Source organism: Porites lutea, chromosome 2 (assembly GCF_958299795.1).
Source record: "Porites lutea chromosome 2, jaPorLute2.1, whole genome shotgun sequence".
Lineage (NCBI taxonomy): Eukaryota > Metazoa > Cnidaria > Anthozoa > Scleractinia > Poritidae > Porites > Porites lutea.
In genome coordinates, this window is record NC_133202.1 from 48,903,709 (window position 1) to 48,925,254 (window position 21,546).

The following is a 21,546-nucleotide window of genomic DNA, read 5'->3' on the forward strand; positions in this document are numbered from 1 at the left end:
ACGATATCAATGATTTGGCAAAGACTGCCTTCTTACCTTTAATCCATTTTACAAGTGCGCTAGGATCAAAGATAGTTCTTTCAAGCAAATGTCAACAGAAAGAATGATCTAGCGGGTGAACGGTTCATTAGCTCACGATTGGAAAAGTGTCAAAATGTCGAGATTTCATGGTTCTATGACTCGTACAGAAAATTGACCATTGATTAGAGCTAACAAGCAGCATAACTTTCATTTGACTGCTGGTTGCGTCACAGAGAACAGTACCTTGCAGTTTCCGTGGTAAGTACGCTGCTTCCTTTTCAGTTACATAATCAACTACTTCTATTTTCTAAAGTGTATCTCAGTGTTCGTGGCTGAAGCAGCAGTCGGTTAATTGGTGATTAGGCTAGTGCTCTGAGCTCGTCTTCCACATAGCCATAGGGTAAGTTCGATTTTTTGTTCCCAGAAGCTCATATGTAAGTTGTGTTTGCGTTTACGTTTGTTTGGTGATGATTCTCGTCCCTGCAAGCGATTGTCTACAGCATAAGTTTGGGGCTAACTGCTTGAACGGCAGAAATCTGAATGTGAGAACAGTTGAGGTTCAGCTTGATTCTGTAGCCAATATTAAACTACCTGGCATAAAGATAGACAACTGTTTTTAAATAACGGTATCGAATATAGGAAAGCGACTTCGCCTTTTGAAAAGAACAGATAAATTTCTGTGACTGAAAGCTGAGAAGTTTGTTTTACAACTCACTTATCCAGCTAATACTTGACTACGGGGGTTATTGTCTTGGGGACATGGAGCAAACCAAAGCCGCACGTCCGAGACGTAATCAATTTACAGAAACGATGCGCCAAAGTAATCCTAGACAAAAAATGAGACACCCCCTCGGGGGCTTTATTTAGAGACCTTAACGTCATGCTATGATTTGATAAAAGACAAGAAGGCGCTTACAGCGGCATTCACTCCCACTTGCTTGGAGATTAGATCGAGAAAGCTTAGGATAACTGTATAGGAATATTTTTATTCATAAAAGTGGCCCTGTCCTTTTGGCCGGTATTACCGGAGAAAATGGTACCGTCCAGCGGGACATCCTGAGTTTTAGCAACATTTGTTAGGAGGCATATCATATCTGGGTTTTTTATTGCTAAACGGTCATTCTTTAGGTTTCTAAAAGGCCTGGGTAACTAAACAGGAGTGTCTCTTTTTCCGTATAAAATGCCTTGTACTTTTGGCCTGTATTATCTAAGGAAATAGTATCGCCTAGCAGGACATCCTAAACTATGTCAGCAGTTGCTTGCATGTATTACTACATGACATGCAGCTTGTTATTGTTACATTGTAATACATCCTTGCCCTCTGAAGGCTTTTTCCTACCAGCTGGGAATAGCTGGACAAAGATAGTTTAATTCATTCCTTGTTGTTGTAATCAGATAGGGGAAGTGCAAAACCATTTTTCTGGGTTGACATTTGAAATCCAAGGATAACCAAACAGGAATGGTTTTTATTTTTGAAAATTGTCTAGCGTCTGAACTTTTAACAGGGGCACCCAACGCGAATATGGTTCAAAACCACTTAAAGATAGCATTGTTGAACGTATTTTAGTATTTAAAGGGTAGATGTAGGCATATTTTTATCCCCTAAAATTGTTTCATCTGTTCTGATTTCCTAGCTGAAAGTCTAGTGATCTGAAAATTATAGGGATCAAAGCTTACATTTTGGAAAATTTCAGCCAGAAAAAAGGCTCCCGAAAATTCTAGGTGACCTTTTTAGGGTTAAAAATGGGCAATTATTCCATTTCTTAGATGTTCGAAAATGCTAGGAGAGGCAGACAAGCAAGAAATTTTACAACAAAAGTTCCGAAAATTCTAGGTCTCAAATCGTCTTCGGAACAGATATTTTCCGAAAATTGACGTTGGGTGCCCCTGTTTTAATAGATGCTTATAGTTGGGCATTATCCCCCTGCTGAGGTACTCTGCAAACTAATCAGTAACAGTAGTGATGTATGGAAATTGTTTTGATGGATAATACTTAAAAGTTCATATTTATTTTGATGGAATTGCATAATGAATGACTTTCCATTCAATAATGTTCATTGCAAAGGTGATGAAATAGTAAAACCTACCATACTGAGTCCCAGTTTCCTACATCTCCTTTTACTTCATAACAGCAACCATGGGTGCTGAAGAGTCCATTCATGTACGTCAGGGAGGGGTGAACTCACTTTATGAGCTCGCGCTTCTTAATGCTCTGCGTGAAGCATTAGAGGAATCACAAATACCCTCTGAACAGTTTGAGCATGCGTGGGATCCAGAGGACTGCTCCCCAAAGTTCAGAGTGTTGCGTGACAGGCTGACAGCTAGACGACTGCCCTCTCCTCTTACTACAGATGCCATAAGAGGTATGTTTTTTATTCAAGAGATTCCCCTTCCTCAAAAGCAATATTAATTCCGCAGAACCAAGAGACTTGTGTGAAAGACCATCGTTTCAATCAGGGAAAATGAAAAAGAAGCGGGTGCGGGGGGAGGGGGTGGGGGGAGGGGGGATGAGGGGCAACAATTCTATTTTACGCCAAGCCTGACTCTCGTTGAGAAAACTCGTCTTCCTTGTACAATTTTTGGATTTTTTCTCGACCTGGTCTAACGACGTTCTGAAAACGTTAACGCAGCATTTTCAATATTTACGACTAGTGTGTCTGGACTGATATATTTTGGACCAAGAGAAGAGTGTTTTCCCTGTTTTGCACCCCCCTAGGAAAAAGAGTTTTTCGGTGCCACATTGCAGCCCCCCCTCCCCCCAAAATGTGATAATACAAATTTGAATGGATAAATAATAAAATAAATAAACAAATAATTAAATCATTCAGCCTTTCTTTCTTCTACTTATTTGTCGGCCGACCTACGTTGTAGGTGTAGAATATTGATTATTGCTTTTATTATTAGCCTTGATTTTCTTTTTTCGTTAAACCAGGGAAGCAAGGTTACAGACAAGGCCGACATGTGTGGGAAATAACGTGGGAAGAAGACGAACGGGGATCGCATGCAGTCATTGGAATAGCTACGCCTGAGGCACCTCTTCAGTGCTTCGGTTACATCCCCTTAGTAGGGTCGAACACACAGTCATGGGGATGGAATTTAAGTAAGAAAGTGTCCTTTCACAATGGGCAGGAGACATCTTATCCAGCGAATTTTCCAACTTTTGTAGTACCAGATACGGTATATGTTATACTTGACATGGACAATGCCACGCTGAGGTAATCCAGTCAATATGTTTTAGCGTTTTACTTAACTGAAATATCTCTACTGTTGTTTAGTTTTTGATCTTTTCTTGTTAATATCTTCTCGCCAGCGGGAAAGTGATATTCCTCTTTCGAGCGCGCGCTTGTTCTCCTTGTACTATTCGGCTATTCGTGACGACAGAGATGACCACGGGAGTAAAAAAAAAACAAAAACAAAAACGAATTGACCAACGACAGCTGGAACGGCAAATTGCGAGTACGAGAAGTCGCTTTCAGACCTTTCAGCTTGCTCTCGTGCTGTCGTTTGTTGTTATCTTTGCTAAACTTGCCTAAAGTGTGATGGAAACTCCTGTCACTTGACGGCCGTTTGAAGGTAATTTCCACATGAACTATTTTTCGCGGTCTTGCCCGGTCGACTCGCCTCGATGTAAGGCACACACACCATGCGTTAATTATTATTTTCCAGAGAAGACACAGAGGTTGAAATTATGGCTTTGTACCTTGTCTTTCCCGCTCTCCGCTCCATGGCTCCTCTTTCAGATGATTATTTTTCTCTTCCCGCCTCATCCAACCCAACTCTATCTAGGGCGTGTTTCATCCAGAAGAGGCTGCCAGTTTTTTCCCAACCTTATATAGGAGGGTGGGCTGGATGGCTGTAAAAAGACTACTTTCTGAGAGTGATATCTTTGGTTGAAATTTCATGATTTACATTGCATTGCGGTTAGATCGATGGACTTGCAGTCAGGGGGGACTCGAGCTCAACTCCCGCCCTTGCCTCAAGCTGGATTATGTTTCTCGGTATTTCCGACTTCAAATCCTCGCCCGCCCTTGCAAAATAGTCGGGATTCTTCGCCTGTTAATGTGTAATTGAATGCCTTTTAATTATTCTTAAAACGCCCCTTAAGTGGGGAGGACACAAAGACTTAACATCTTTCGAGAAAACTGGGCTAGGTTGTTACTGACTCAAAATTTTGAATAAGATGTCGTTTCACCCCATGAGTCCACGTGTAAGTACACCTGCCAGTTGACCAAGATTAGAAGGACATCATTACTGCAGTTTCGCATTCTGAAACTGGTGTTGTATTATTCTTTGCATTCTAAGCTTTGCTACAGAGGAAACACACCTGGGAGTTGCCTTCAGTAATTTACCCCGTAACTCTCTGATACCTCTTTCCCCATGCGCAAGTGCTGTGTACGGCAACTGTGACATCAAAATGAAGTATCTTGGACGTGGAGGTGGGTTAGTTGTTGAAAAAGGTAAATGTAAATTAAATCTATAACTTGTGACCACTCTCATGAGCTGCAAGATCGTTGTCGTTTCATTGCCACAGAATACTTTAAAAGATCTTTAAAAATTTTTGAAAATTTTAAAAATTGAAAACTCAAGAAATGTTAAAAAACGAATGTGAGTAAATTAGTAAAAAGGAGAATCCATTTGCAACGGTATTAAAAAACTACGAAATTTTTTAAGAATCAGAATAACTTTTAACTTTAAAATTATCCACCGTATATTTCGAGGCGGTGTTATTATACAGTGTAGTCTTCGTCTAGCTAAAGGAGGTGGTTGGTTCTAGAGCAGTTTATGGAGGAATAGAAGAAGGTTCTTTTAATTGCTTCAGTTCTGGGTTTTGGTAAGCGGTATAAATAATGTTTTTGTTCTTGTAGAATACTTGTCCTCAAACCGAAGTGAGTTAGTACCCTCATTAGCGAGAGTCTGTAGTAGCGGGATTTTATTTCAGTCAAACGTCTGTAATTTGTTTTTGCCCGGGACTTATATTTAGCTACTGTCCGTATTATCGGGGTGTCCGTTATCGGCGGGGTGTCCGCAAGACGAGAGTTGACTGTATTAGGAGACTTCGTAAAAACTCTGCCAAATATGTCCAAATACAAGGTAAGACAAACGCTATATCTACAGTATGACGGATAGCTTTTCATGTCAACATAATCCGGCCTGGTATGAACACAACGGCCCAGAACTGAAACACACTCATCGAACCTCGTACCGGAGCGGTACTAATAGCTATAGTGCACCAAATCCTTATCCTGAAACCTAGATATTTATTAACGCTTTTTTTCGTTCCATTCGTCGCTCCGTCGACTCATTGCTACGGATCCAATACCTGATCACACTGCCACAAAAAGTAACAGAAAACCGTCCAATATGTGGCAATCCACTTTCACGATCTGCGCAGTGCAGCTTCTCTCTTTTGCAAAAACCGCAGGTTGTTATATGGTTTTTGTACCGGTGCAAGCGCTATCCGGTATAGTGTAAACAATAGCTCGACCCAAGTCAAATTCAGAAGGATTTGCATGGAGTTATCAGAACATAACTGGGCTAATATCTCAGAGACAGTTGCTCCGAAATACTTATTTTTGGCAAGGTGGCCTCTTGGACGTTGTTCTTCAGGAATATCCTGACAAATCCCAAAATTTCAGAATTTTAATTTTTATGACGTCATCGGTTTAGAACTCTATTGCTCATCCAGACTTTATCTCAAGCTTTACACTATCTTGATTTACTTAAAAAATTCTTTTACGGTTCTTGACGACCACAGCTTTTGTGTTGTCGAGGCTACTCGTCTTACTGATCGTTTCGCAATCTTTAAGTCACTCCTTAAATACGTATATATATTTAATAATAATAATAATAATAATAATAATAATAATAACAATAATAACAATAATAATAATAATAATAATAATAATAATCGAATATTTATTTATTCAGGATCAACCTTCAGTACCAACCACTGTTATCAACGGGGTCCTGCTGGCTAAAAAATCAAAAAGCTAATAAATAAGAATAAACAAAAATATATAAAAGAAAACGTGTACTAGGTTTAAACCGTTTAAGACTACAATAAAAGTTACAAGTAAGAGTCATCATTATCATCATCATCATTACTTTTCACTTTTTATGTTTTCAAAGACAATTTGCTAGCTAAGCTGGAGGCCTCTAAAAAGAAGTCGACTTCCTCAGCTTATTCCACCACAGTCATACCTCCGCCAAAATCACCCAGTTCTACATCACCTCCCCAGTCTCCGAGCACCTCATCCCCTGACCAGGTCGCAACAAACTCTGACCCTGTGAAATCCTCGGAGTCATACGAGTTTAGCCACACCTGTGGGGCCAGTATTGCTGTGATGTTTGCTGGAAAGAAGGCAAAGAGAATCGAGTAAGAAATGAACCTCTAGATGAAACGTCATCTGCAAAACTGTTTTCACTGATCTGATGCTTTTGCTTTTGCTTCCTTAATTAGGCCATTAGTTTATCAATTTAACCCATGTAATATCAGTAATTTTCAAAAGGATTCTCATCTAGCAGTTTTATTTTAATGGCGCTATCAGGACAATGACCTACTGACCCAAGTCGAAAACTTTTTGCCACTTATTTGAGTATTGAAAAAAACCAAAGTTTTTCCTCCTTAAAAGTTTGATCTGAATGCAATGAATTTGTCCAAAAGTGACTGCAGATGTTTTTGAGGGCTTAACTGAGGGTCCTCAATACTAGGTTTTTCGGGATACGATTTACCTTTAATTATTTGAAACTCGGGATTCGGGATTTTAAAGCAAAATCGGGGCGAGATTCGGAATTAAAAGGATGCCAAAAGGAACCCTCGGGATGACGGGATTACACGAAATTTCAGGTCGGGATTACGGGATTGAAGAACCCTATTTGGGATCCTCTTAACTGTCGACTATGTGAGAAACATTTCTACCCTTCTTAATGCGTCTTTTTTGCTTGTGCATGGCTAAAGCTATTTTAAAATGCTGTTTGTTTTGATAAACAGTGCTCTTCAGTGTTTCGATCAAGGAGTTGTAGTGACAAGCCAGCCTCTGCAGGATGATGAATTGTTTGAGGTTCGTTTGGACAGTAAAGTTCCCAAGTGGTTTGGATCCCTGGACATTGGTGCCACAACTGTTCCTGCTGATCAGTTGAAGTTCCCTTCAACAATAACTTCCTGCTCACAAGGAACGACTTTTGTACTTACTTCTGATAAAATCGTCAATAATGGCAAAGAAATGACCACGGTATCTAAGAACTTGGACAATTTGTCGATAAGTCCTTTTAAAGGTAGCTCTACCGATATCATCTGGCCGGGAAACACTGGCAAACGATTAAAATTCAGTGTATTCTGGTGGGTCAGGTGAGTAGTTAAAATAATATATTTAAAGGCCGTAAGAAGAGACAAGCTGGTAAAACTTCTGTTGTTACATGTACCATTCTAAAAACTAAATTTCTGCTGCAATAGTCTTATAAATCATAGGCTTGTGCTTTCACACTATATTTAATCTGTGGCTTCCTCCGATGAATTTGTTATCAGCTTGTATCTTATCATGGGCGTGAAGGGTTTAGTGATGAAAAATCGAAAGAGAGCCGAGGAGGTCTCTTATGTTAGGGAAAAATCACACCTCGTTAGAGACAGTCAAACCTCTGTTTCATTTAGCTTCAACTAGCCTGTAGCTATGCTCTCCTGAATTTGGATTCATATAAACCTTCATTCCTCGGTTCCAAACTCCCTCTTTTTCTTTTTAGCCCTGCATCACTATCTTGCCAACTAAACCCACATCCCACTATTTTTCTGAGGGAATAAAGGCCAAGATGCTATGACTCGCCTGTCCCCCCCCCCCCCCCACCCCCTGTGAGGCAGTTCAGGATAGTCTTGGCTTCTGGATACCCCGCTGTGGATTCCGGATTCCAGGTACTGGATTTCAGTCTATGTTAGTTGAACTTAAATCCTGGAATCTGGATTCCTTGAGCTGCATGCTGCATCCCTGATTCCAAAGCCAAGGATTCCGGATTTCAGACGCAAACATTTCCCGGATTCCCGGAATCCAGATTCTCTTACATGAGTCAATGTTGTCCTTTTTGGTGTAAATTTGTCGTAATGATGCAGCTCTTTCCTTGTGTTGATTTTTAATGTTTGTTTTCATTAACAGGTAGGTGACCGCGTGGGGGTTATGAGAAAGTCGGACGACACCTTACATTTTTTCATTAACGGAGTGAATGTTGGAAAGTGTATAAAAACTATCCCTTCTGTACTTTACGGAGTAGTAGATGTGTTTGGCCAGACAGAGGAAGTAACTATAACTGGTATGCAAATGCCCTGTGACTGTTAATAACCAATGGTGGATCTAGGCTAGAGAAAGGGTCTGTGGAGCGTGATGTCCAGATTTCGTAAAAATTCGTCTATGAAGTGCTAGAATACCATCAACGAATTTTAACTAGTAGAAGTAGAGTATCACGCGTACTGCACATGAAAGTAAACGTCTACTTTGTAGAAACTAATGTGTAAAGGCGTCGAAGGACATAAATTATCGGGTTCAATTAATAGTGTGGTCAAGTTGGATCCCCAAGGTACGAAAATTCCTGGGTCGCCCATGCTTACGCATCTTAGCGAACATAGGTTTTTTATAAAACTTGGTGGTTTGCGATTATAAAATAGTAAGAAAACGTTTTAACTTAACATACTTACTCTGCTTCACCAAATTCACTTACAATAAGTGAAGATCTTTTCTAAGACATGCTTAAAATGAAAGTAAACGCAGCGATTAAATAATCTCATTAATCTCGTTGATCCCATTTCGGAGCTTTTCTTGAAGCAATGAATCACACAACCTGGTGCCCAGGGACGGAGACGAGAGGACCCTGGGGACGAAGTTGTGAAGAATAGTTTATTAAAGAAAAATTCATCTTAGGCAAAGAAAAAGAAGGGAATAAATGAATGAATGAATGAATGAATGAATGAATGAATGAATGAATGAATGAATAAATAAATAACATAAAATGGGCTTTGAAATTTCACTCTTGCTTGCCCTAGTTCATAAGGTTCGGCAAAACGGGCAACATATAACGTGCAACTTGTCTTGCAACATTGCTATTAAACGAATTCAAAAGTGATGTTGGGCGTTTGACCACTCGCGTTCAAACCTGTTAACAACTTGATTTTTTGTAAGACAGGTTTGATGTGGGTGGTAAATCGCGCAACATGGCTATTCATCTTCTTTTGCAGCAATGTTGGAAGACAAGTTGCACGTTTTTTGTTGTCCGTTTTTCCGTGACCTTTAGCACTGCTCTTTATCTTTCAGGTGGTACAGCGGAAACAGAAACAAGCAACCAAGACCAAGTAGATGCTGTTTCAGTGATGGTTGGAATGAACAACACCATAAACATCTTAAAAGAAGGGTCATACGAAGATATTCTGGCTGTGGTGGAAAAAGTGGCGAAGGACATTTTACAACCCTATGAAGAAACAGATGATCGGGAACTCCGACAAAAGTACGGCGATCATTTGGCTGAGATTGATGCTCCATTGCATCTGACGAAACTTCTACAACGCTTAATGGACATGGGTATGGAGACCAAGAATGGCTGGCTTGGGATGTTGGTGGTTCGTAGCGTATTCTGGAACTACTCAGACGCCAGTTTAAGAATGGCTAGAGGACTTGGTCGAAGTGGCTTGTTGAAGATTGTATTAAATGATCTCGACACTTATGGTGCCAGGAGTTTTAAAAATGAGGCGAGTCCAGAATTTGTCATGTTTCCAAATGAGAGGATTAAGCTTTTCACTGACAAGGTTTTTTTTCTTTCACAAAGGACACTTTTAAAAATGGGCGACGCCATATAGATTGCGTTTCGAAAATTGTGCTTAGAAACAAACGAACTCTACCTTCAACGTTTACTTTCCGATAAAACTATGATTTCAAAAATGATTCCCAAAGTATGATTTTTAAATTCAAGTTCGGGCCTTTGCTCGTAACGTTATGAACAGAGTCAAATTTAGAAGGATTTGTGTGGAGTCATCAGAACATAACAGGGTTAATATCTCAGAGAACGTTTGTTCCAAAATGCTAGTTTTTGGCAAGGGGGCCTCTTGGACGTTGTTCTTTCATAATATCCCTACAAATCCCATAATTTCACAAATCTAGTTTTTATGAAGTCATACTTAAGGATAGGCTTGATTTCCGCCGCTATCTTGCGTCATCGAGTCTAACTTCAAGATACTTTTATGAGATGTAAAAAAATGTTTGCGGGTAGTTAATCCTTAAGAAATAAGTAAAAAGGGAAGGATAAGCAAATTCGATTTTTTCTTCTTTAAAACAAATAAAGAAATAAATTGATTAATTTCTCGTTTTTCATCGAACAGAAAAGAAAAGATCTCATTTATTCCGCCATCAACATTCTCCACAACTGTGCCAAGGCTTCAGAAAATCGCCAGATTCTCTGTGAACTGAGAGCACTAGAGAGAATTACACCATTCCTTAAGGCAGATGATATGGGAGTCGTTGTAGTGGCCACATTGACGCTTTCATATATACCTTCTTATGAAGAGAAGAAGCTATTAGAAGCCGAAAGTAAGGTATGTCCTTTTATTTCCACTAACAGTAGAACACGAAATATTGCAGTGTAATGTAAAAATGATATTAAATTTGTAAATGCAGCGTGCAAAGAAAGTAGTGTCCGATAACCCGGGGCTAGTGGATTTTTCTATCGGGCTAGTGAATTCTGTTATAATAACTTGCCCGTCGGGCAAGTGAAGTTTTTTTGAGGAATTCATATTACAGACTGAAGAACTGTGAAATCAATCTGCTCATCAAACGTGTTCGGGGCTAGTTGAAATGATGTTTGGGCTAGTAAATATTAGCTTCAGCTTGCCCGAATGGTAAGCTGTAAAAATAACTTTCTTTGCACCCTGAAATGGTTATTCTTTTTTTCTGATTTCAGCAATAACAGAGAATATTAAAAGAAATCAGTAGAATTCATTAGAAACGGTCGCCTACGTTCTTGCTTGTTATTTTGAAATTGCTTGCGAAGATGCTTACAATTAAATGTAATGTAATAAGAAACGCCTCTGTTTGTTATTTCAGGTATTAAGCTATATTCTTGGTATGTTGCGCAATGCCTTAGATCAGAAGATCCGTAGATCAGAAGGATTGAGTTGGTCAGCTCAGGAAATTGCTGTTGGCCTGGGTAATTTGCTTTTCAATGAAAGGAACCTGGAGACTATGCTGGACCGAGACGTCGTTGCACTTCTAGTCTCGCTCATTGATAAAGGCGGAATCATTGAAAAGGAATGTGCTGCAAACGCATTGTGGATCATTGCAAAGAATTCCAAAGGCAAAGCCAAAATAAAAGAAAGCGCGAGCGCAATGGAAGAGCTATCGCGCACAAGCAAAAGTGAGAACCAAGATGTCCAGGAGGCTGCCAAAAGAGTTCTTTTGGAGCTCAGAGAAACTGCATACAAACAAGGTAACCCAAACATAACGGTTAGCTAAGTGATGGTTAATCTGATTTTTGATCATCATCATCATCATCATAATCATCATCATCATCATCATCCTCATTCTCATCCTCATCCTCATCATCATCATCATCATCATCATCATCATCATCATCATCACCATCATCGTCACCTTCATCATTATCATCATCATCATCATCATCATCATCATCATCATCATCATCATCATTCGGCCTATGCCCAAGATTCTTGAACAAATAATTTCCGCATTACACTATGGACCATAACACACAGTGCTGAATTTCTGAATAAGTTTCATTTCTAAATTTTCCACTGGCCTTCCTTGGTACAGTTGAATTATCTAACGCTAATTTGAGGAAACTTATATTTAAAATTCATTGCAAAATTTTTATGTGCTCGTCTCTCTCTGCATTACATTACTGCTGCATATATTTCATTTGAATTTTGTGTAAACATTTTTTTTTTTTAGATCAGGTTGCTCGATTTGAAATATTAAAGTACTTTTCACTTAGTGAAAATGGCGGGTGTCAAAGTAACAAAAATATCGCTTCAGTTTATATTCCGCAAATATCATGACACCTACGTGGCGACTGTCCTTTTTCCCCTCTTAGGTTCCGGAAAACTAATCTTAATGTAGTGTCTCTACTAGAACTTGGTCATTTACAAGTTTGTGCTTTATACTCCATGCCAAAATAGTGACTTTTGTTTCCAGGCGATCCGCACTTGCAACCACGAACTCACTGTGACTACCAGGAAACATGCCGGAGATTTAAGTCGTCACTTAAACTATCAGGTAAATAACTTCTGCTCCCGAGATCAAGGAACTAGTTGCATTAATTCATCAAGTAAGTCATTGGCTTTGTTTTTAATTTCTTCTATAAAGAAGTGGAATTTAAATTTAGTGAATAAACTGGGACCGAAACAAAATTATCGTGATTGTAATGCAATTTAAATGAAGGATAAATCTCATAATTTTTTTTTGCAATACGGATTGTCCCTTTTCCTAGATGTTTTCTTCGCCCCAGAATACGACAGATGCTTTTGTACGGAATGCCACGTAGCTCGGGGTGACATGCTCTCTTACACTCGAGGAGAGCCTGCAAAGGACTATGGAATTCCCATAGGATGGTGTCGGTTTGGGCTTAAGTGAGTTTTAACGATATAAAGTTGAAAATGATTTACATATAATTCGTCTTTTATGTACGTTCTAAGCAGAAAAAAAAAAAGAAAAAGTAAATTGTACAAATTTCAAGAGGGATAGCAATAGCCAGCGGTCCCATTGCAGGATTTATAACTGCTAGTCTTGACGTGCGGAGGCAAACTCTCCTATGACCTTAGTCTCAACCTTGTTTCGAGAGTTTCTTCCTCCCACTTTCTAAGAGGTGAAAGCGCTGGGAACGCAGTTCTCTAAAAATGTCGTCATCCCGATCGGTCTGCTTCAAACACTGGCTATAAAAAAAAGCTAAGCACTTATTACCCTTGTAATTAAATTTTTGTCGTGGATACACTACCTAACCTCCCTGTGTGTGAGCTATTTTATACATTTTGTTAATGCCGTTACTTTGCCTGCTTTAGTGAAGAGCACCTTTGTACCCAACCTGGAGGTTTCTTTATACCACTGTTAGTTCTTTCTTTTCTTTCTTTTTCCAACTGATCGATATTTCTCAGTAAATGTACCATTTTCTCCGCACTAACTTGTATTAAAACAACTAATTTGTTTTCTATTCTGTGCTAGAGTGCAACCTCGAGCTTTTGCCTTGGATGTATTTAACAAGTGGCACGTCGCATTTCATGGCACAAACGTAGATAGCGTTAACGACATTTTGAAATGCGGTGACCTTCTCATACCAGGTATTTTTTTGCCCAAGAAACAGTTTTCCGAGTTATTTGTCCATAGTCTAATGGCAATTTATGTTATCTTACTTCGGACTCCAATGAAGTCTATTGACCGGGGATCATTCTGAGCAGTGTGGAACAGACCCACTGGTTAACGGGTGGTGTTGGTGGGAGGGGGTTTATAAAAATAATGGCCTATTTACAGAGATCACCAGTTTAACATACATTGCTATGTTCTTGCCATGGATTATATACGTTGTGATTCGTTAATTTTAATTAGGCACTTTTTTTATGAAGGGTTTTATTTCTAGATGCTAACAATGATCCGGTTTTTGATTGTGATTTTCTTATACTGTGCAGGTGATGTAGCTCTTGGGGGAAGAAAACTAAGCGAAGAAGAAGGACATTTCAACGACAACAGAAAACCGTCAGGGTTTGACACAAAGCAGATCTTTGTATCACCGAGTGTTCGATACTCAGGGCACAACTCCTACGCGAAACCCAAAAGGTAACTTGAAACGCTTCATGTACCTTCCTTAGGCTACGTTCACACGGAAGCAGGACGAATTTTTGACTGGCTGAAGAATTTACCGCAACATTTCTTCCGCACGGAACCGCTCATTATTTTCGCCCTGTTCACATGAAATTGGCGCACCAAGTTAAATTTTAACGTTTGTGTGTGGCTTTTCTATCTGCTCGTGCGCAGCGCGTTACTTTTGCTAATCCAAAACTGGGTCCCCTTACTGCAGAGAAGAGTGTCCGCGCATCTATACAGCCCACGCCTTTTCCGTACACAAATTTAGACGGTTGGGCCCTGTACATGTTCGCACTACCACGAAAAATAGAGTTTGGCCTTTAAAAAGAAATTAAAAATTTAGAGTCGAGAGATATTTTTCGTATAATTAGGAACGTCATTTAAAGGAACTTTATATTGATCATGTTCGCAAAATAAGATGAGCCGAAGAAGGATAAGATGTCAAGGAAAGAAGGATTTTAAAAAGGCCTCCAGATGTTCTCGACGGCATCTTTGAAGTTTGGCGACAGTTGAGAAAATTTTGGCAGGTGAAAAAACGAAAATCGTTCGCACTAGAAATGGCTTCCTGTTTACAGATTTTTTTTTTTTGAACAGGGCCTTATGGTTTTCACACCGCGCTGGTCAAATTTTAGACCGTACCAGCTAAAAATATGACCTCGAGTTTAACGTTCAAATTTTTGAACGGCCATGCATTTAGATCCCTGTACAGTTAAGGTGGTTTCGTGTCATCGAAACACTTCAACGTTCGAATTTTTAACTGTTAAAAATTCTTCGGCAGTGCCGTGTGAAGGCGGCCATAGTTTTACATCTGTGTTTTATATGGTAACGGGATTGAATTTTCCTAAGTTGTGCTCATGCTTTTATTAGAGACCTTTTATTACCCGAGGACGGCGACGGCAGTGAAAGCGTCGCTGAAAAAGTAAATTCGCGTTCTTTCAATCTTCATTTCGATTACCCCAAGTAGCTAACTTTTAATTGTCAAATGTACGTGAACCCTCCTAAAGTTGAATTCCAAAGAACCGTATCCAAGTTCAGAAAGAGAGTAAATTTCGTCGTCGCTTGTGTACTTCCTCTGTACAACGTGAAGTTGGGCATTCTCAGGTCGTAGTCGTGCAGTGACGGCAAAGAAATATACAAAAAAACTTGAAGTGCGTGCAAAATTGTTGTTTTGGTTACTAAAACTGTTGCTTTTTTGACGTTCTCGTCGCCGTCGCCGTTGTCAAATCTTAAGGTCCATATTTAGTAGATGTAATGTAACCAAATTACAATTATAACAGCAGTGACGCCAATTAACCTTAATGCGCCACTGCTACGCCAATCCTTGAAGAAGGAGTATACTAACCTATGTTTGTCACAAGTTAACCGGGAAACATTCCTTTTGATTATACCCATTTTGCACCGGATAGCCCAAGGAGAAGAACTCCAAGATTGCTTAACCCTTGGAAGTAGAATCGTTATAAAATCTTGATCATCTAATTAGAGTAGCAACCGGTCTTGATTTCAAGCTATTACACTATAAGAAGACAATTTGGAGACAAGTATGACGCAAATCAAATATACCACGTCCCTTGATGTAGTAACATTGTTCTTGTAATATTGTAGTTTTGAGGACCCTCTGACGAAAAAGAAGTTGAACACCAAAACCGTTCTTCAACTGTGTATCGACCCAGATAGCTATCAGGTTGGACGAGAGACGATTGCTGCTACCTCTGAGATTGATCCTAAGTTTAGCAACCAGGAGATTGAGTGGTCTACCAAGCAACGTGGATCCATCATTCTGTATGGACTTCTGGTTAAACTCGATGAAACTAATTGAATTTCAAATAATTATTGTAAGGCTATTTCGCCAATAATTTTCAGTTTTTCTTCTAAGAGGGCAGCAACTTTGTACTTTTGATCACTTTATATTCAGGGACGGACGGAGGATTTTGTGGTAGTGGGGGCCTAGATATATATTATACACTGGCAATATGGGCGTGATAGCGCCCATCAGGACTGAGAAAAGCGCACTTTTCTAGGGAGTTTCAGGCGCATGCTCCTCCAGGAAAATATTTGTGATTGAAGTACTCTGAGATGCAATGCAGTGCATTCTGTGCATTCTGGACGCTTAAGTCTAGCAAATGCCTGGATTCCTTATTGAACATGTAATGCTGAAATATTTCATAAACCAAAAAAGCGGGGGCCGGAGCCCCCTGGGCCCGCCCCTAAATCTGTCGATACATTCCCTAATACTGTAAGATTAATGGCGAAAAAACGACCATTTTTTAACATTCGTTTACCACTAGGAAGTGCATAGGAAGTTCTGCTTTGGACTTACAGGATCCCTTATCAAAATTTAAAAGGTCAGTTTTCTTAGTTAAGATCTTGCATATTTTACCAAGAGTAGAACAAAGACATCGTCCTTTGCATCAAGTGAAGGTAAAAAGAAAAAAAAAAATGAATAAACACATAAATAAACAAATAAAAAGCGTCAACGATGTACAGCAACAAATTTCGTTCACTCTTGAAGCTGTACCGGCAGAAGGTCATAGAAGTGGGCGTTGAAAGATGGTAATTTCGGGTCTAAGTGCAAGGTGGCAAGAATGGCAGTTTTGGCAGATATCCCAGGAATTGTCATTCCCGTGAAATCTCAAGTCATTTAAGGCATGGGCCCCTAGTTATTTAGTGAAAATGTGAGGAGATAGTCACTTTTTTCTTTGTCCTTAATGTTTTTATTGATTGCATAACTGTACGTCCATAAAGTATATTATCAATTTTTTGCTTGGAAATGTTAAGATATTTTAAAGGAAAGGTCTGATAATAATCGCCAATATTGATATGATAACAGAAATGCCGATCCCCCTGACTGTGTCCATTTACAGGAGTGTCCGTCAGGAAAGGAGAGCAGGAGAATACGTCCAACATTTTCGAGTGATCCATTGCTATTTTGTAATTTTAACCGGAATTCTTTATATACAGCTTTTATTTCGCTAGACAGGTGTGTAACTTCGACTTTATTGACAAATTAATAGTCTTAATTGGCGCCCTTACCACAATCAATCTATACTCGCACGGGCAGCAAATAGACCCTTAAGTTTGCATCCTTGTAACAAGTTGTTTTTTGAATTAAAGCTTTGTAAAAGTGTTTGGTATCTTTCTCTCTTATTCTCTTTACCTTGCTGGAGAGCTGTTTCAAGATCGTGATACCGAGATACAGATTTAGAATCACCTTTAAGGCAAATGAATAACCTCAATTTGCCCAAGAGGACTAAGGTTTACCTTCAATGGCCATCTACCGTTCACTATATCTACACAAAATTAGTAGCTTTTGCTAGTTGCATTCATTAGAATTATTTAGGACCGTTTATTTCAGTTGTCAACTTGAATCTTACATTTCCTATAAATAATGGTAATAGGACTGAGTGGAGTCCAACTCAGTCTGTAATTGTACGAGTGATCAATTAACAATATCAGCGGACGACTGCAGAGAGAGATTCCCATCACCAGCGTTATTACAGACCAAATTAGACGACATGAAGCTTTGTGTTAGCAATTAATCATAACTATAACGAAACTTTGTGACATTTCATGCTTTTCTTAAATTAGAACACAGAATACTCCACTAAAGTGAGCGCCCGCGATGGCGCATAGTGTCCAATCAGATTTGAGATTTTATCATTATTATATATATATATATATATATATTTTTTTTTACAGTTATGATCTGATTAATCCCTAAATTCTAAGAAAACATATTGTAACTAAAACAGCAAGGAGTGAAACTATCAATGAACTGGACAACGTAGACTGGTTTGCAAGCTAAGACCCATTTACAAGTAACAATTCCGTGGAAATTCATTTCGAAACATGGCTTCAAAGAGGTCCCTAACCCTTGGGTCTCTTTTTTAGTCAGCGTGTTTACCGCTCACTACATTTCTAGAAGGTTAATGGGTAGGGCCCCAGCGACTGTAGGGCCCGTCCTGTAGATGAAGTATTTTTGCAGAAAAGCCCTTTCAAAGCCCTCCTGAACTGTCGCAATCTAAAGGCGTAAATCAGTGGATTCACGATCGAGTTTAGGTAATAAATCGCAAGTATAAGGGTTGCAACATTTATGAATGGTAATAATTGAATCCTCAAGTAACCTAGACGTAGAGAAACACAACTTGTTATTGCCCATGGAAGAAGAGTAGCTATAGAGGCTGCGGTGACTATTAATAATGTTATGGAAAGTTTCCTCTCCACTAGAATAACTGATCTAAACCGCTGGGCATAAGGCTTGCTTAAAACCTTTGATAAAATGATAAAATATGCTGCTGTAAGAAGTGTAAGGGTAACAAAAGTATAGCTTACCCATGCACCTCGACATGCAACCGGTTCATTTATTTCAAGAATGACAAATACAGATGCTAAAATGAAGGACCCAAACCAACTGCAAAAGATAATCTTACAGTAAACACGTTTCCCGACCAAGCAGTGGTTAAATGGATAAAGTGTGGCGTGCAGTCGCTCTAAAGATATTAATGCTAGATTGCCTACTGAAACTATGTAAAAGCTGTCAATGATCGCCCTCCAACAGTTTCTCCAACTGAGACCATGTTGCGGTCCTGGTAGACCATTTTGGTACACAGGTCCCGCCACAGCTCCAACCAGCAAATCAGCCACAGTTTGGTTTATTACCAGGTATGTACTGCGCTTGCGTAGACGGCGGCTTCTTGCAAAAGCGACAACCGTAAAGGTGTTGATTATAGATATAAAACAAAATTCTGTGGTCAGCACTGCAAACCGGATATCCTCTACTTCGTCAGGCATCCTTTGATTAAAGGGGCATTCTTGTCAACCTTGCGCTTGTAACATTTGATTGTTTCCAAATGGAACCTTCGACAACAACAAAATAAGTTTGAGTCTAGGTATCAAACGACAAAAGTTTCTGACCCGCTTGCTCTCTTTATCGTGCTGGCTCGGCTCATGCCTTTAAAATTTTTGTTGTGTTTGTATGAGAAGCCAGACTGACGAGATCCCATTGGCTCGAAACGAGATCTCAGCTAGTGGGTCAGCCCGTCCTTTATGCAACACAACGACTATTTGACGAGGAAACAAGGAGTGATCCGAGTCATCCCAGTAAAGCGCAGGAAAACGGAAAGTAAACTCCCGATTTTCCTTGAATTCTCACAACGAAAATTAGGAATTTGCGGGATGTATTCAGAAGTGGGAAAACAGATGTAGAATACCGAACTTTCTAAGATTTGCCGTTTCGTAAAAGTATTGGTAAATGAGGTTAAAGTTAAATTTCTTGCCGTGAAAACTGGTTGACTTGTAAATTGCGCCAAAAGTAATTCAAATATCCGGAGGCTCATCCGGAGGCTCATCTGCAAATGTAAACATGTGTGTATATACGTAAATATTTTTCATGCTTCTTGTTGATGCCAGTTAATTCAATCCAATCCCCATTTTAAGCGACCTTATGCTAGTCCAAAATCTAACTTTTCTCAGTTTTGAAGGCATCTTTTGACAGAACCTTTATCTGATATTCTGATTTCTTAATCCCATTTTTTAAAATCCCGTATTGACAATCTTGAAGAAGGATATACTATTTACGCAGGTGTTCTGTATTTGCATAATGACTTCTTGCAGTGAAATTAAAGATTTCGTGATTTCCTTTCGTCCACATTGTGAAACCCAAAGGAAACGGAATATAAAGCTGAAGATGTCAATGGGGAACTCGCTCACCCGTTATTCGACGTTTAATACATGAAGTCTTATGACGGTGTCAAAGGTCGGTGCGGTACCAATGTCACGATATCATGCATGGAATCATAGTCCTGTATAAAACCATTGCCAAATTGCCGTTAACTTTAAAAATAACATAGAGGCAGCTACTTTTGTTTATTACCAAACTAAATCTCACTTGCACTTATAATTTTAGACTCATTTTAACCAAACGTAATACGTCTCTTTGTACGGTACTTTCTCACAGTATCAATATGGCGGTCATCTAAAAATCCGCCAATTAGCAAACTTCGGGGAGGTCGTATCAAAAAACTTAAAAAGATCCCAAAGAAATGAAAAGAAGACGTAAAGCATCTATCTTAAGCTGTAGAGAAAGCTTATTCTGAAGATTTATTTTGGCGTACCGGCCGGATTTTTAGGCAGGTCTTTTATGTCACTTCGGAGCCATTCAGAAAAGGCAACGAAGTGCGTTCAACGAAAAACTCTCCACGGGTCTTATAAAGTAAATGATCTGTCAATATAAACGATATTTAATTTACCAAGGGGCAAGCTATTTCTTCAAGGTAAGAAATCAGTTAAAGGCTTTATCCCGCTAACTTGAGAGAGTCACGAATATAGTGAAATCTCGGTTCATCAAAGAGGTCATTTTGGTTCAAAACGGACCCAACCGATTTTATTTAATTCTCCTAATAAACGCAAAAATTAGACCAAACTAACCCTCTTTTGCTAACTACGATACAACTGACTCAATCAATGTAAAAATTATCAGCGAAAACGAATTTTGAGCTGTGTCCGCGATTTTGAAATTATCTCCGATTCTTACTGACATTGACTCTTAAATTCACAGCTGCCTTAAGTTTTATTTTCTTCTGAGATTAAAAAGATAATAATAAAATAAAATAAAAATAAAACAGTTACTTACATTTTGTTTCTCTTAAAGGTGCAAGTGATGACTAGGAACAGATTGTAATACTCGGTCTGCAATACTTCTCACTCAGTTTATAACACCTTGCAAGCTCAAAGCATATAAAATTTAACAAAAACGCATCGATAGGAATATATACCCTCAATGAGTTCCGGCCTTTAGATGAGATCATTAAAGGTTTGTCATGTTTACCACTAAGATCATTAAAAGTTTGTAATGTTTACCACTACAGAATGATCAGAATGGTATTAAATATGGTAAAATCTTTTAATAATAAGTTTCAATCAAAATATGTCCTATTTATGCACTGAAGATATTCTTACTCCAAAGCAATATGGCTTCCGCCCTGCTAGTACCACTACTGATTGTTTTACCGATTGGTTGGTTCGTGCTCCAAGATGGCGTTTTATGGTTCCATCATAGTGGAGATTTGTGACGAAACGATGGCGAAAATGTGGCGCAAACCAGTCGAAATGTAGGGTTTCTTTGCCTGCATGTTGTTCTTTTTCGGATTTTTTAGTGGTGCTTTAATTTTTGGTGGGTGTTTTTTCCTTCGTTTGTTGTCTTACGGCGATGGCGATCCTTCAAAGCCATGTGACACTTGAACCTTCAAGGTAAGCACTTCTAGTTGTTGTTTTGTGTTATTTGTCTTTGTCTTTGAGAAAATTGCGTCCCAAAAATTGACCTTACCACAGCCATATTTAGTACACTTGGCGACTGTTTTGGGACGCCTTTGTTATGAAGGTTTCTTCTTGTTTCTATTCTTAACTACGATTGACAGATGTTTTAAGGATGGAATTGTCGCATAGGCATAGTTACAGACTGAATGCTGTTATTTTTCAGTCATAAATTTCATTTGAAAATGGCTGAAACTAACTACTTTCGGAGCTGGCGCCGAGCAAGTGTACGCACACGGTGTGTAAAGTTCCAATCGACCGACAAGTTTCGCTCAATTATTGTTCGTAAAGCAGTATGTTAATTTCGCTCATCTTTTAATGTTGGAATAAAACTACTATATTACATATCCAGTGAATACAATCGCCTCACGTCGCTCGTCGC

At 39.1% G+C, this 21,546-nt stretch overlaps 2 protein-coding genes across 2 annotated transcripts; one reads left to right on the top strand and one right to left on the bottom strand.

Moving 5' to 3' along the window:
- The first annotated feature begins 1,957 nt into the window (after window positions 1–1,957).
- LOC140928914 (neuralized-like protein 4) lies at window positions 1,958–16,980 on the top strand. Its single transcript, XM_073378715.1, has 14 exons — window positions 1,958–2,384; window positions 2,954–3,236; window positions 4,324–4,457; window positions 6,151–6,397; window positions 7,013–7,284; window positions 8,167–8,316; window positions 9,312–9,742; window positions 10,370–10,582; window positions 11,091–11,472; window positions 12,198–12,278; window positions 12,493–12,631; window positions 13,221–13,336; window positions 13,682–13,829; window positions 15,459–16,980. The coding sequence occupies exons 1-14, from the start codon at window positions 2,159–2,161 to the stop codon at window positions 15,670–15,672; spliced, it is 3,036 nt and encodes a 1,011-aa protein (XP_073234816.1). The 5' UTR covers window positions 1,958–2,158; the 3' UTR covers window positions 15,673–16,980.
- Window positions 16,981–17,771: 791 nt separating this feature from the next.
- On the bottom strand, window positions 17,772–20,604 carry LOC140926336 (trace amine-associated receptor 7d-like). Its single transcript, XM_073376092.1, has 2 exons — window positions 20,485–20,604; window positions 17,772–18,710 (listed from the first exon to the last, which is right to left on the bottom strand). Exon 2 carries the CDS (start codon window positions 18,642–18,644, stop codon window positions 17,772–17,774), a length of 873 nt encoding a protein of 290 aa, XP_073232193.1. The 5' UTR covers window positions 18,645–18,710; window positions 20,485–20,604.
- Between the last annotated feature and the right edge of the window lie 942 nt (window positions 20,605–21,546).

Excerpts from the sequence above, each read along its gene's own strand:
- LOC140928914 (XM_073378715.1), top strand. The coding sequence starts at position 2,159 with ATGGGTGCTGAAGAGTCCATTCATGTACGTCAGGGAGGGGTGAACTCA. Across the intron at positions 12,279-12,492 it reads GTCGTCACTTAAACTATCAG|ATGTTTTCTTCGCCCCAGAA; the intron begins GTAAATAACTTC and ends CCCTTTTCCTAG. Across the intron at positions 13,337-13,681 it reads CGGTGACCTTCTCATACCAG|GTGATGTAGCTCTTGGGGGA; the intron begins GTATTTTTTTGC and ends TATACTGTGCAG.
- LOC140926336 (XM_073376092.1), bottom strand. The coding sequence starts at position 18,644 with ATGCCTGACGAAGTAGAGGATATCCGGTTTGCAGTGCTGACCACAGAA.